General features: G+C 40.3%; 1 protein-coding gene across 8 annotated transcripts in view; it reads right to left on the bottom strand.

Annotated features, from left to right (window-relative positions):
- Positions 1-15,892, bottom strand: part of MITF (melanocyte inducing transcription factor) — a 169,268-nt gene that overhangs the window by 57,742 nt on the left and 95,634 nt on the right. For all 8 annotated transcript variants that reach the window (XM_084634189.1, XM_084634190.1, XM_084634196.1 and 5 more), the window contains exon 2: positions 10,242-10,488. In XM_084634189.1, coding sequence (XP_084490315.1) covers positions 10,242-10,488 — 247 coding nt within the window. The remainder of the gene's footprint in view (positions 1-10,241; positions 10,489-15,892) is intronic.

Raw genomic sequence — 15,892 nt, 5'->3', positions numbered from 1 at the left:
CCTTTCTAAAGCAATGAGCAACACTTACTGGAATTTATCAATGAACTAAGCCCGAGAATGTACAATTCAAGGGGACAGAAGGTGTCCGTAGGTTTTGGCAAGTTAGATTACTTTGCAAAGACACACTTGCAGGACGCACATCTCAAGCCTAAATTTGTTTTCATTGTATGGCATTGTGATTCCCCCCCCCCCCCGTTTAAACTTTAAAACCCTTTCTTGTAATTTTGCTCCGTTTCGATGAATTTCAGTGACACCCTCCCTGCTGTTCTTCTCCTTGTTCCATACGCATTGGCTATTACTTTGAAGGTTCCAGCACCCTTATCTTCTCACATTCTCTTCCCTCCTCTGGTTCTTCCTGTTTTGCTGCTCACAAACCAGCACATGCCCTATCACTCACCCTACTTAGCGCACCTTTTCCTGTTGCTTCTGCGACCTCATCCATGCATTCTGCTGTGATCAGATTCTTCTGGAAGTGCATGTTTGAATTTTGCACAAGAGGAAGCAAGCAATCAGTGCATCAGCCATGATGTACATTAACACTCGGCATCCATTCTCAGCTCAGCCAGGGCAGTGCAATGGGCTGTTTATGCATTAATGCTGACTGGAGGAAGGGCTTGTTGCAGCCCTAGTTAATGTCTTTAGTTGGTGGGCCACAGAAGCTCTGCAATGCTTCTAAGATCCACAGCTACAGAGACAAACTGCACCACCCCTTTCCCAAGGTCTAATGCTTTGGACTCCAGTGAGCATGCTCAGAACATTCATACAGCCAGAAACATTTTAAAGAACCAGTGAGCCAATGTTATTGGTCTCTCCCTGAAGGACTTAACAGGTGATCATGCTTAGAATTGGATTAACTGCAACAGGCTTAGTGATCACTAACCCATGTGGCTATAGAACCCAAGAAACTGGGAATGGTGGCATTTGAGCAGCATGAGCTCTTGCCTTCCAGAGGACTATGAAATTCTTTGTGAGAACATGAAATCTCTCTTTTCACTGCTGGATTTTATTTCGGGATCACAGGTAAATTTGGAACTACAAGGTTGTACTGCGAAGATCCAGCTAATCCTCAGCTTGGGCTTGCTAACATTTAGCATCAGATCATGCACTTACGGGACAAGTGATATGAATTTAATCACCTCATTTGCTCTCTGCCCACTAAACCATTTCTCCCCAGGTTTATTCTAACACACTAACTCCTTCAGCAGTAGCAAACAGCCACCAATCAGCCTGCCAATGAATTTTTTCCCCCTTTCTGTACTGTACAAGCAGTCTCCAAAGCAAAGCTACCCATTTTCCTGAGGTTCTAATTCTAAGTCTTGAGTGAACACTTTTAAATGACCTCTGACCCAAGACACAAGAACCCAAGTAGATCAGGCCACAGCTAGTCAGACAGGTACTTTTATTTAAGTAAAAACTTAAGAGTTAAGCCTGCAACAGATTCTTTATGCACAGATGTTTATATTTATCTAAGAAATCTTCAGGAAGACTACCTCCTGCTACCCCTTCAAAGTAACTACAATGAAACTTCCTAGAATTCACTAAAAAAGTAATGAGAGAGAAACTGGTCTTTCGGTAGAAGAGTTATATTTGCATCTCAGTACTAACTGATCTGACCAAAAATAAATAAATAAAATAAAATAAAATAAAATAAAATAAAATAAAATAAAATAAAATAAAAAAATCACTTTCAAGTCAAGATTGTCAATTACATTTACTGCCCCAACTGCTTAACTAACCATCTATTAAAAACTGGAGCGCAAACATACAAAATCAACTTGCTATCATACATCTTTTAAATTAACCTGCAATAAGAAAAGAAAGTCACGAAACACAACCAAGTGCACCAATACTGTGATAGGTGCTAAAATTGCATTGTTCCTGTTCTTCCGGGCTGCAAAATACATCTCCCATAAGGAAACAGATCATGTAGAGTTTCAATTCTCTGTTTCCAACTAGACACTGTAAATAGAGAGAATATATTAACAGCACACAGTATTGCTGGGTAGCAGGGCATATTATTGCAGGAGCAGAAAGAGAACCAGACTATTTCTGGACAGCTGCATAAAGCAGTTAATTCATACCACCCAAAAGGCGTCTGGCATTTTACAAATGGCAAAGACAGACATGGTGTCTGATCCAATTTATTTTTTAAATGAAACACAATGCATCGGCGTGCAGACACTAGGGGTAGAGGAGAGATGAGAAGGAAGGACAACTATTTGAGCATGGGCACTGAGATTTGATAATTACTTTCAAAGTAACTACAACACAGAAAATAAATCTATAAGATACATAATAATTTATTGTAGGCAGTGCATCAGGAATGAGATTAACTGAGCAGCTGGGCATTTGGTGAGCCTCCACAGCTATTTGAAATTTTCTATTCAACTGTTTGTACTAGGACCCAGCATGTATTCTACTAGGATAGGCAACAGATTAATCTATTGTAACATCAGCAGAGACCATCAGTGAATGCTTCAAAGGCAAGCAAAAAAGGGGCTGGGGGGAAGGAGCCCCAAGCCACAAATTTTGGCTCTGGGCTCTGAAGAGCACAAATTCCGATGCGTTTGGAATCTGCAGGTGTTGATTTGGGTCCCTTTTTAGAAAGGGAAAGGACATCATACAAGGTGGAGTGTGTGTACCTCACATCCAGTAGCTTGCAGGAAGGAGTTTCCTTTCACATTTACATACAATAGGGACTGGCACCATAAAGAAAAAAAGCTACGGCCCTACCTTGGAGTAACTGTCTGAACCAACAAGCATAGTGAAGTTCATTCAGGATACCCTTACGCTGCAATCAGAGGTGTGACTGCATGCCGCAAACGTACCCATAGCCAAGCTAGCTTAAATACAGCTAGCTTGAGTGATACCATTGGAGCTGCAACAGCATAGGCTAGCCCTTACATACCCTTAGTGGCAGGTATGAATAATGGGGCACTTCAAGGTTAGCTATCTTTGGGGAGGAAGAGCATGTGCTATCCTGAAGCACAAGGCAGGAGTGGATATTCTGCAAACTGCCATAAAGAGAGCGATTTTATTTTGCACTTTGCAGAACCAGGAACCTGCTTTGTGGATATTCTCTAAAACAAAAGAATTGTTTGTTCATATTCTCTAGGAACGGCAGAAAAAGGACAAGGGGCAATTTTAACGACCTGAATGAAGGAGATGTTGGAGAGGTTTATGTTTCGTTACCAGGATTCTGTTTGCGCAATGCCCTGAAATCGATCTAGGCCACTGTATAAACAAATCAATAACAAACATTGGAACTCTTGGCAGAGGGACTTCAAGTAGCAAACAAAGTCCATTAACGCTCGAAACTGCGGGATGTGGAGTCTGAATCCAGTGATGCTCAGGAGACGTATATGGAGCTGTACAGGGGGGAAACTTCCTTCTCAACTCCGTGACAGTGAGCATAAATATTGGGACAAACATGCAGTAGGAAGACCACAGATTTATTACTATGCTATTGATGAAACTGGACAGAAATCTTGCATTGGGCAGGGGTAGCAGCTGGTGCCAGCCACAGCAGAAGCATTAGTAGTTGTCTAAGTGACGAATTCAGGGAACAGCTACCACACTGTTTCACCTGACACAGGAGACCCACTAGATTCACTTTAGGGGCTGGTTTTGATCAGTATCTGGGTCATGTGACTAGAAATGATGCATTAAGACTGCCAGGGAGTTGGACGGTGGGGTCAGCACAAAAACAAAAAATTTGGCTCCAACATAAGCAGTAGCAGCTCTCACTGACTGAATTGGGAATTGTACTCTCTGATACTAGGCCTGAATTTGGTCCAGAGTATCTCTGCCAGATGGTAATAGTTTGTATTACCATAGTGCCTAAGAGCTTAAGTCATGGACCAGGATCCCATTCTGCTAGGTGCTGTACAAACAGAACAGAAAGACTGCCCCTGTCCTAAAGGGTTTACAATCTCAGTATAAGCAAGAGAGAACAATATTGGTTAACCCAATAGGCAGTGGTCTGAGCACACCAGCAGCCTAACCACTGTCAAATTTGGTTGTTTTTTTGTTTGGTTTTTTTAAAGGACTCACACCAAAGGAGAGTTAAAAGGTAGAGATATAAAGGATCCAACTCATGTAAAGCAATGGAATTTAATTGAGTTACATCAGGGTAAAATTAGTTTCAGTGAGAGTAGGAGAAAGATGAGATGATGTCCTCGGTATTTTATCTGCCAGAAAGTCTGTGCTCTTTGGCATCTAGTGTCCTTGTTCAAACCATATTCTGCTGGACATGCAACGTGTGAATTACAAATAAAAACAAGGATAATGTGTCCGAAGTTAAAGTGAGCATCTCCCTAGATGCTTCACCTGATAAACAAACACCGTTCACGAATGTTATAAAATTATATTCACTTGCCTCACATTGTCATTTCTTACCCAACTCAGGCCATAAGTACACAATATTCATTCCACACACACTTGCAGTCATCTACTTGACCTTCATCCTACTGCTATCATCCCAGTAACACCCGCCTGCCAAACAAAATCCTACAAGAACCAGGAGGAGGTCTCAAAGAGCCCAGATTCAGCTGCTTGTGAGCTAAAGCAGAAAGCAAGGTCTGAAGCCAGTGATTCCTGAGAACCCAGGGCAGGGCCAGCTCGCCACACTTAAGCCACAGGCCTATTAGCTTGAGTAACTCAATCAATCTCTATGTCACTGGGGAAAGAGACAGCCACTCAGGTCACAAGCCATTTACGAGGTTATAGGCAGAAGCTGGGACTGGGCAACAGGGGATCACTTGATAATTGCCCTGTTTGGTTCATTGCCTTTGAAATTCTGGCACTGGTCACTGCCAGAAGACAGGACACTGGACTAGATGAAGCATTGGTCTGACTGAGTCTGGCCGTTCTTAAGTCAAAACGAAGACCTTAAATTCTGCCCAGAAGTCAGATAGCCAGTGCAGACCATGGAACACAGGTAAGATTAATTCGGTGAAGCACCATTTACCAATCAAACAGCCCCATTCTACAGCTGCTGCAATTTCTGAACAATGTGAAGATGCAGCCCCATGTCACACTCACAATATGGTAAATCCAACCTGAGGGACTCACGGGGATGGATAATGACAGGTGGCTGCATCCTAAAGAAAAGACTGAAATTATTGCCGAGCGCAGATCCAAAGATACATTCTTGGCCGTTGCTGGTATCTGAGCACCCAGAAGCAGGGATCAAGCAGTAACCTAAATTGTGAACCTTGGAAGTTAGCAGCAAACAATCCCTATAACCAGAGTGGTTTTCCCCACCAGCCTGAGTTTAATCTCAGACCTAAAACAATCTAGGTTCTAAATCTGATCCAAGCCCTGATTCTTCCCAAGTCTCCTGAGTAAGTCTGTCCACCAGTAGGGCTGGAAGAGATGGAAACATAAGTCTGTGTGTCATCAGCACACTGAAGATGCTAAACTCCAAACCTCTTTGCTAATCCCTTAGCAGTCCCAAATACTTGGACTTGAACACAACTGAATTGAACCATGCGGAATGCTGTGTAAACTCTCCAGTACCACCTTCCTAGATTTCTCAGCAACGAAGGAGTTGATCCACTTAAGGGGAACCCTATCAACTCCTGTGAGGGTCTACAGGTACGTTAATGACAGCAAAGGCAGTTGAGAGGCAGTCTTTTAGATCTTCCTTCAATCATAACTAGGAGGTGATCAGCCACCAACACAACCAGAGTGGTTTCGATACCATGTAAAAGGCCTAAATCCAAATGGACTGGAATCAAAGATACACAAGGAGTCGAGATATAATTGGATTTGCTTTACAAAAGACTTCATGGTAGTCTTCAAGACAAGGCAGTAGTAAGAGGTGAGACTTTACCCAGGTTAGTATTTAGTATCCAATACAATTTTAAGATTTACTACTGTAACTGGGATGTAAGGTACCCAGGAGTTTTCACATTCTCACTACATAAAGAACATAAGTAGAAGAAAACACTTAAGAGAACCCTTGTGAAGTACAACTGATGCAGTTTCTTCAATGGAGGGGACAGAACTGTGCCACTACAAATTAATAATAAATTCCATACAAATGAAAGGCTTAGACTCGCATGTTCCCCGGTTCAGAACTTTATCATCTGGAGAACAACTCAAGGACCAAACATTCAGGTTGGCCAAAACATTAAACAACCCTCCCATTCCGCCAAAAAAAAATTTCAAAATGAATGCAAAACTAAAGAACACTGGGATGAAAGAAGTTACTGTGTTTAAAAAATAAATAAATTTTTAAAAGTCCATATCACTTAGCCAAAATACATTGAACCATTTTAAGAAGACAGACTTAATTACAAAAATGCTAAATTCCTCCATACAGATAAAAATAGTGTGCGTTTCACACTTCAAAAATGGATTCAGATCTGACATTAACATAGTATGGAATTCAGGGCCTTGGAAATCCTCCAGTAAACAAGGTATTTAATTAACACATTTTAAATTATTTTGTCCTATTTTTGACGCACAGTACTTCTAAATCATTTTGCATCAGTCTCAAGTCACTCAGTGACGTCTCTGCAGTCTTAGCTCTCAGTGTTAATTCAGGCCAGTGGGAAAGAGATAGCAGGATGTGGTTAATCGGCTGCATTCCTCATGAAAATTTAAAGCAGCCTGCATCTATTCTGTACAGCCAGTGTCAGCTTTCCAGGGGCATAATGGAATGCCACAACAAACCCTATTATAATACAGGATCCTAACAGGTATTGCTGCAGATGTATTAGATCTTCTCCCAGAGAATATCAGCTAATTACCCTTCACCAAGCAATAGAAGTTTTCATTCTGTCGGGTGTTTTCTTACTACACTAAGTTACCCCACTTCAGAGATCAACGTGCAATTAGGAGCCCATCGTTAGGCACATTAAATCATATTTATTCATGTGGCCATAAAGAACATATTACATTTTATTATGCAATTTTGAGAGTGCTACAGTTATATGAAGTAGGCTAACATGAATTACTGTTCTTTTGCTGTATTAAGTACCTTCATAACAGACAGTATATGGTTTGTATTAATTATTATTTTATTAACACAGCTTTTTAAAAAAAAATCATCCATCTCAAAGCACTGTATGTCAGATGTGGAAATATCACTATCCTTTTACACTGGGTGAATGAGGCACAGGAGTTAAAGGAGTTGGACAAAAACACAGAAAACAGAAAGGTAAATAATTTATTTAACATGTGTTCCTAAGCCAATTTTCACATTTTTATGTATTTTGTGATAGAAACTTACTTTTCAAAAATCAGATTTTTGAAAAGAAAATTGGGTATCCAAAATCCCATTTGTTTACACTATAACCTTCAGCAACTCTGCTTTTAAAAAGTCACTTTGCACATTAACGTTTATGAAAGCACAGAAGTCCCATTTTAGTCTAGCATTTTGTTCAGTCATTAAACCCAGACTACCAGGATAATAAACTCACCTATCCTAATACCGTACTCATAATTAAAGCTTATGTCCAGTCTTTACAGAAGCTGGTACATAGCTCAAGGCAGATGATGTGTAAAATATCAACTCTGATTAACCGATATGTAGCGAATAAAAAGTTCCTCAATATATAGTTGGCTGTCAGTTTCTCTCATCTAAAGATATCCTGGTCTCAATTCCACATTTAAATCTGACTGCTACTTGAAAACATACATGTACCTCTGTGGTGAAATTCTTGTCTCATTGATATCCTTGGGAATTTTGCCATGGACTTCTGTGGAGTCACAATGTCATGCCTGGAATGTGTGTGCGCGCTATTATTTTTGTATCGAACACCATCCACATTAAAAGTAACAGAAAAAGATGAGATTCTAGCAACTTCCATACATTTAAAAAACAAAAGCGCAAAATTATATGGATTCTCCCCTTCCACAGAGCGTCAGTCGGTCATTTCACTAACTACGGTGCTCAGAGTATGGGTTTACACTCACTGACGTAGATGGTGCTAGCACAGATATTTATTTCACTCTAAGATGTAAATCAGTCAGTCACCATGGAGTGGCACATAAGATTCCTGCGATCTGTGTGTCTGGTAGACAGTTTTCCTGCTCCGTTGCCTATAGGGATTTGGGGGTAGACTGTGCTTTCAAGGCACAGCCCAGAGTAAGGGATTCTGCAGAATGCCTTGCACCACGTGGAAAAACAGGAAGCAGTGGGAGGCAAAATACCTCCTTGTGCACGATGGGGGCACACTTACTACTATTCCCCTTTATAGGGTGGGCCTTACTCCAACTTGGGCAAATGAAGAGGATGGAAGCTGAACAATGGAGCCGCCATCTCCTGTCAATTCTGGGGCACGGTCTTCTCTAGGGAAGTAGTGAAGTGGCTTTTCCGAGCACAAGGATCTCACTTCTTCCTGATCACTAGGCATCATACCCAGCAATCCTCATGCCTCTCGCAACTGCGCATGTGTGTGAGGACCAGGCAGAATCTGCCCCCTTAAAGTGTTATGTTATCTAATAACTGACCATCAGGTACCTCCTGCCAGCTTCTTTCTATTGGAGCCTCTGCTATAACTTCAGGCGCCATCAAAAAATAAGAAACTGCCCCTTCTCTCATGTAAGGCGGCGGCTACAAAATAATGAATCTATAGCATCTTCCTAATACTACTGCTGTGATTCTGGCAATCACATAACAAACAGGGCATTAAATATTTCCAGTAGTGGTCAAATTTAGAAGAAATAAGCCAAATATGTTGCTATAATTAAATGCCAAAAGGTGGTAGAAAACATTACACATACCCAGTGGGAGATTCGGAAATAAAGCTCTTTCACTGAGACTCTGAATGCATCATCATTTCCTTGTTAATTAAAGTGTATTCTGAATAGAAGAATATTTCACATTACAGTTTACACCGATCAGCTAGGTGTACATTAAAATTACACTATAGCATTTAGCAAGAAATTCAGTAAGTTTCTTCATCACAAATGTTTGATTGGAAAATAAATTATTCTTTGTTCATTTTAATAGCTTCTGTATTAGGGGGAAGAGTCAGAAAATTAGAGCCTGAATCAAAATTCAGATACCTTCTTTAATGTCCTTCCTCCTCACGGCGAAAACATATAAATGCTGTACTCAAATCGCATCTTATTTACTTTTTGCAGAACTCCAATAATGGCATTTTTACCATTCTTTTTATTTAACAATGCTAACACCACTGTAAGTGATAATGTAGTAACGATAAACAAAAATACCTATACAAAACTTAAAAGGAGGACTAGTGGCACCTTAGAGACTAACCAATTTATTTGAGCATAAGCTTTTGTGAACTACAGCTCACTTCATCGGATGCGGGATACCCCAAGCGTACACAGTTTGCTTTAAATCTACCAAAGTATTGTTAAAATAAATCTTAAAATGGAGTTGGCACACAAAAATGCCAGCACTACACCATGCTCTGAAAATATTCTATTGTAACCAACTTCAATTGAATTTACTGGTTTACAGTTTGCTTACTGGCCAGAAAGAGTTACTAACCTTCATACTGTAATAAAAAGAAAACTAAGAAGGAGTTGCATGTGGTAGATAAAGCAGAATAAGTATGCAAATACTTAATTTTACTTTGATGTCGCATTATTTCATTTATTTTCAATCATGTTGTATGTTCTTTTAACAAGGCATTTCACGCTACACTACTCTATCTCAACTTACTCAACACGTGTGAAACTAAGTCTGTTCTTGTTATAGTTTTTCTCGGTAATTAGCAAGCTACATAGTCTCCGGCAGCAGGCTACTAACAAGCTCCTACAGTTTCTAATCTAACAAGGAACCCAAAAGCTACTAACAGCCGTCAAAACATTTGAGCAAAAAAGGATTACAATGGCTAGTTGCAAGAGACTGGAAACTCACCCGTATTCCAGATTAAGTCCTTTTGAGAAGATCTTTTGTCATGGATTTTGATTCAGTATTTAAAACAATTATTGAACAGAAATTAACTTGTTCTAAATGGAAGTCTGGTTTGAAATATTAATTATTTTAAGAGGGAATCTTCAAATACGTGAAAGACATTTTCAAACAAAAAATGTGTTAATTTTGCAACTAAAGCTTGCATCTGAGAACAAATTAAAAACTTCTCATTCTTCTCTGGTACTGGGACACTGAGTTAAAGCTAAAAATGAAACCAGACCCTGCAGCTTATTTGTGAAGTTTAGTTGCCATGAACATCAGTAACCGTGTCACTATTAAATAGACTATGTTTAGACAAGTATGAGAGCCAGTGAACTCGAACAAAGTCACACTCACTTACCTTGAGGACTTCCATTGGCACCTGGGTAGGAGGGGGCAGGTTACAGGGGATGCTGACGTTGATGGCTGGTGTCTGACTGAGTGGTACTCTCTGCTGCATGAACTGGGCTGCTTGCTGCTTCTGTTGTTGCTCTCGACGCTCTTGCTCCTGCATCTGCTCACGCATGAGCTGCTGTCGTAACAAAATCCGTGATGTCATACTGGAGGAGCTTAGGGGAGGCTTGGAAGCTCCAGGATGCTCGGAACTGCTGTGGGAAGACCAAAACCACAGACATCTCAGCTTCCCTGGTTAGAATAATTATTTCCTGCGATTGCAGAGTTACGTTAAGCGTGAAACAAAGTGGCTCTCACACATAAGAGAATAAGTAATGATATGCTGCCCAGGGTAAATTGGAATTTGGAGCTGATCTACTTTAGGTCCTTAGAAGCCAAATTAACCTGATTACATCTAGCCATTATTTTCAATGTTGATCTCAAGCAGCAAAGAGGGAATTTTTAAGTTTTATAAGTCTAATGCTCATTAACATCCAATAGAATTACAGGTTTCAGAATAACAGCTGTGTTAGTCTGTATTCGCAAAAAGAAAAGGAGTACTTGTGGCACCTTAGAGACTAACCAATTTATTTGAGTATAAGCTTTCATGAGCTACAGCTCACTTCATCGGATGCATGCTGTGGAAAGTGTAGAAGATCTTATTATATACACACAAAAAGCATGAAAAAATACCTCCTCCCACCCCACTCTCCTGCTGGTAATAGCTTATCTAAAGTGATCACTCTCCTTACAATGTGTATCATAATCAAGTTGGGCCATTTCCAGCACAAATCCAGGTTTTCTCACCCCCCCCCCCCCACACACACACACAAACTCACTCTCCTGCTGGTAATAGCTTATCTAAAGTGACCACTCTGCTACAACAGGGCTCAACGGGATGCTGTATTTCTTTCATACTCCCATTTACAGTGGCAATGCTTTTATTAATTAAAAATCAAAAGAATGTATTTAGCATCTTAAGTTTAACCGAACTTTACACAACTCTTTACGTAGGCATTGGGGGTCAGGGAGGATTCCCAGAACCACTGAGGTTGAATCCTGTGGCTAGAGTTCTACCACACGTTCCCGAGAGCACATGGAAACCCCTCCACGCTAACTTGGTGTTCAAGGGTGGTTTGGGGCAGTGGCCCCTTGCACCACATTAGAGTTCTAGCAGATTTGCTAGTAGCACTCTCTTCAGCTGCGAACACCACTTGTGACAGTATCAACTCACCTTGAGGGCACTAGCAGGCCTGAAGTGAGGAGTGAGATGTGGGTGCAGGCAGGGCAACCCATAGCAACAGCTTGCAAAGGATCCATGCTCTGAGGGGAAGTGAAGGGTATATGGGAATAGCGGCGAGGGGCCCTCTGCAATGCAGGTTTTCCACAGATGGAATGATCTGGCCCATTCTTTGCTCACAACAGAATGATTAATACAAATCCCATATTTTACATACATAATGACAGGAAAAGCAGACAGAGAGAAAGAGAAAGAAAAAAAGTAACTGGAAAAGTTGAAGACAAGATATTTGAAGAGGACACAATATTTGTTTTTTCCTTAACAAGTGACACAATCAAAAGTGTAAAAGGCAGACTCAGTGCAGGTTAATATTATCCAACCTGTTCATTTTATATCCCACCTACCAAGGACTATAATCAAACAGATACTTGACCAAGGACAACTTTGGGAGGATAAGAAAGTTTGTGGTTTCTAGTTCATTCCCATTTTGATCCATTTCACATATGACTTTTTTTTTAAAAAAATAGACAACAAAACATATTGTAAAATATTTTTATTTGTGCTGATTTTTTCCAACTACTATGCTGTATGATGGCATGCATATTTAGATTTGCTATAATTATTAGTCACACTTTATATGGAGGTTCTATTTATGAATAAAAAACAACAAGGAGTTTGGTGGCACCTTCAAAAACTAACAGATTTATTTGGGCATAAGCTTTCATGGGTAAAAAACCACTTATGCATTTGAAGAAGTGGTATTTGAAGAATTGGGTTTTTACCCACGAAAGCTTATGCCCAAATAAATCTGTTAAATTTGGGCATAAGCTTTCGTGGGTAAAAAACCACTTCTTCAAATACCACTTCTTCAAATGCATAAGTGGTTTTTTACCCATGAAAGCTTATGCCCAAATAAATCTGTTAGTTTTTGAAGGTGCCACCAAACTCCTTGTTTTTGTGGATACAGACTAACATGGTTACCCCCTGATATTTATGAATAGTTTACAAAGAGTTAATAAACGAATAATAGATGTGTGTTTTACAGTAATATATATAGTATGCGGTATGTCATATGATGACATCAGTAGAAGGTGTTTTAAGTGGATATATGCCACCTATTGACCTCTTGCATGCTATAGCAATCTACAATAGCCAATTAATCAGTCATTAAAAGCCTTTTAAAAATGGAATCTTAATAAAAAAAATAACCACTATTGGTATGGTGTCTTCAATCTAAGAACCACACAAAATAATTTAAAACCACTGAGCAGCACTTCTATGAAAGGTAGGCAAGTGCATTTTGTAGATGGTTAAAAGTTACTCAGCAGTTAAGAACAGATAATATTACAGAAACAATGCATCCATACAAGACAGCAAAGCGCCTTTTAGGTATGTATACACACACACACACCCCCAGCCCCCTCCCCAGTACAGACATGGATTTGTTGCTTGAACCTGCACCTTTGCAGTTGATCGGTGTAGGATCAAACCCACAGCGTATGCAGAGTGCATACAGTTTGGATGAGCTATTACCAGCAGGAGAGTGAGTTTGTGTGTGTATGGGGGTGGGGGGGGTGTGAGAAAACCTGGATTTGTGCAGGAAATAGCCCAACTTGATTATCATGCACATTGTGTAAAGAGTTGTCACTTTGGATGGGCTATCACCAGCAGGAGAGTGAATTTGTGTGGGGGGGTGGAGGGTGAGAAAACCTGGATTTGTGCTGGAAATGGCCCACCTAATGATCACTTTAGATAAGCTATTACCAGCAGGACAGTGGGGTGGGAGGAGGTTTTGTTTCATATTCTCTGTGTATATATAAAGTCTGCTGCAGTTTCAACGATATGCATCCGATGAAGTGAGCTGTAGCTCACGAAAGCTCATGCTCAAATAAATTGGTTAGTCTCTAAGGTGCCACAAGTACTCCTTTTCTTTTTGCATACAGTAGGACTGGGATTTTCAAAAGCCATAACTTCTATTGAAGTCAGAAACAAAGAGCACTAACACCTGCAGTGTCTGACTTCTTATTAAGAACCAGATCCCAACACCTCCCAACAGAAATCTCAGCTGCAAAACACACTTTTCCTATTAGATTAAATGTTAATCAACCAGCATTAATCACACAAAAATTAAACGGTATTATGCCCATTACAATTTAAAATGTATGATGCTTATTTGCATCACTTGCTTTCAAATGACAGGAACTACATTAACGTGTTAAAGTGCAGACGTTCCAGTAAAGAAACATCATTGCATAGGTAAAGGGCCAGATTTTCAGAAGTGCTCAGCACCCAACATCTCCTATTGAGAAATGTGATCCTCCGGTGCTCAACACCCAATAGTTTCCATTGCTCACAGTGGGAGCTGAGCTCTCCAGCAAATCTGGCAAGCGATGTTTAGAACGAGTCCACTAAAATTAAATTGTTCACAGTAGGAATAACAAAGGAAAGGGGTTATTTTGTTTAAATAATATTAAACCCAGATTTTCCACAGTGCACTTTTTTTTTAAAAAGTGGTGGGGGGGGAAGAGACTGTGTTGCTATTTAAGGCCTGTCAGGTTGAAACATTCCCAGAGAGACTGATCCTTTTGATAAAACAAGAGAAAACCTTTGTGGTGAAACTAATGCAGCTGTGGAATAATCGTACTAATTAGCTGCTCAAGACAAGTCATTGACTGTGATACTCACAAAAAGAGCCTCTCAATTAACAGTTGAAGTATTCTCACATCCTAAACCCATCACAGTGTTCTTTAACTTTGTTAAAGTTTGGAAGAGCTTTTAAAAGACATTCACACATTTCCAGACTGCAGAAAGGTTCTATTTAAATGGTTGCTTACTACAATAGCTACAGGTTAGAGCTGAAATACCATTTCAGCCGCAAAAACCAAGGATCGATCCCACTCCTGTTCAAGTCAATGGACATTTTATTTAGGTTTATAGACATGCTAAAGAGGGTGCCCATGCATATGCTCTAGGCATCCTTGGCAGACTTTACAAGTACATACCATGTTTAGCCAATAGATATTCCACTCCAATCCCTCCTCAAAACAATTTACCCCTCCATTCTTCCCCTTTTCCAAAGGTCATGAGGTGGAAGGGAGGGGGTTAGATGAGCCTTGCAACATGCCCTGAAGTTCAGATGAAAGCCATTTTGAACCAAAAGAGGGGGAAGTGAATTTTGAAGCTGTAGGGCTTTTGCGAAGAATGGCCTGCCAGCAACCCCTCCTCATTCACACCAACGAGGCCGCAGCTCAAGGACCTCTGCTGCTCTCAGCTATGCCAGCATGCCATGTGGGGAGAGACGTCTGTTTTGTCATTTATTTCAATGGGTGCAGGAGCAGGCCCATCGTCTTTAATGGCAATTCATTTGATAACTCTAACATTCCCCTGCCATGAGTGCAGAAGACTGGACTAGAAGACCTCACAAGGTCTCTTCATGTCCCATGATTCTATGATCCTATGATTCTACGATTTTGTGTTCTCTCTCTCTCTCTCAAAAAAAAAAAAAAAAAAAAAAAAGTTCATTCCTTCCTCAGAAATGATTTTGTTCAGGTAAAGATAACCTGGAGGCAAACTCAGCCGATCTCTGACCAAGTCTGTTGATCTTATAGGTCTCTTCAACTTTCTGGTCTGCTGAAAATACAGAGTTGTGTGTGTGACTGACTTGGCAATAGAAAATCCGAGAGTATATTCCTAACACAAATGCCATCAAGGAAAAACAAAAGGAGCCTGATCTTTTTCACATCCAAAACATCAGATCTGGGGGGCCAGATGAGATGGAAAGAACAAACCCTTGAGATTACAGAATGTTCTGTTCATCCTTAATACGAAGAAGCAGCCAGAAACAAATTTAGCAGCAGAAGAATTTAGTGAGCTAAGCACATGTGTAGCTCAGTTTTAATTCATGCACAAACTGGTTACATAATGGAGGTAGCCAATATAGTTTCGTTACTCCTAAAACTGACAGGATTCGGTTAGTGAGCATGCACCAATGGAAGCTGTGAAGTTGAGAAGCTTTCTGCTATGACTCCCTTTTCCAGTTGAGTAACTTGGCCCATATGACAGGTTTCAGAGTAGCAACCGTGTTAGTCTGTATTCGTAAAAAGAAATGGAGAACTTGAGGCACCTTAGAAACTAACAAATTTATTTGAGCATAAGCTTTCGTGAGCTACAGCTCACTTCATCGGATGCATTAGTGAGCTGTAGCTCATGAAAGCTTACGCTCAAATAAATTTGTTAGTCTCTAAGGTGCCACAAGTCCTCCTTTTCTTTTGGCCTAAATGAAACTTATATGAGAAAAATATTACATATTGGATCTACTACTTCCTTTAGTACAAACTTACCCTCCTCACATTTTTACTACTGACAGCTATGTACTCAGA

The sequence above is a fragment of the Lepidochelys olivacea genome (genome assembly GCF_965140295.1).
Source record: "Lepidochelys olivacea isolate rLepOli2 genome assembly, chromosome: 7".
Lineage (NCBI taxonomy): Eukaryota > Metazoa > Chordata > Testudines > Cheloniidae > Lepidochelys > Lepidochelys olivacea.
This window is presented reverse-complemented; position numbering and strand designations above follow the sequence as displayed.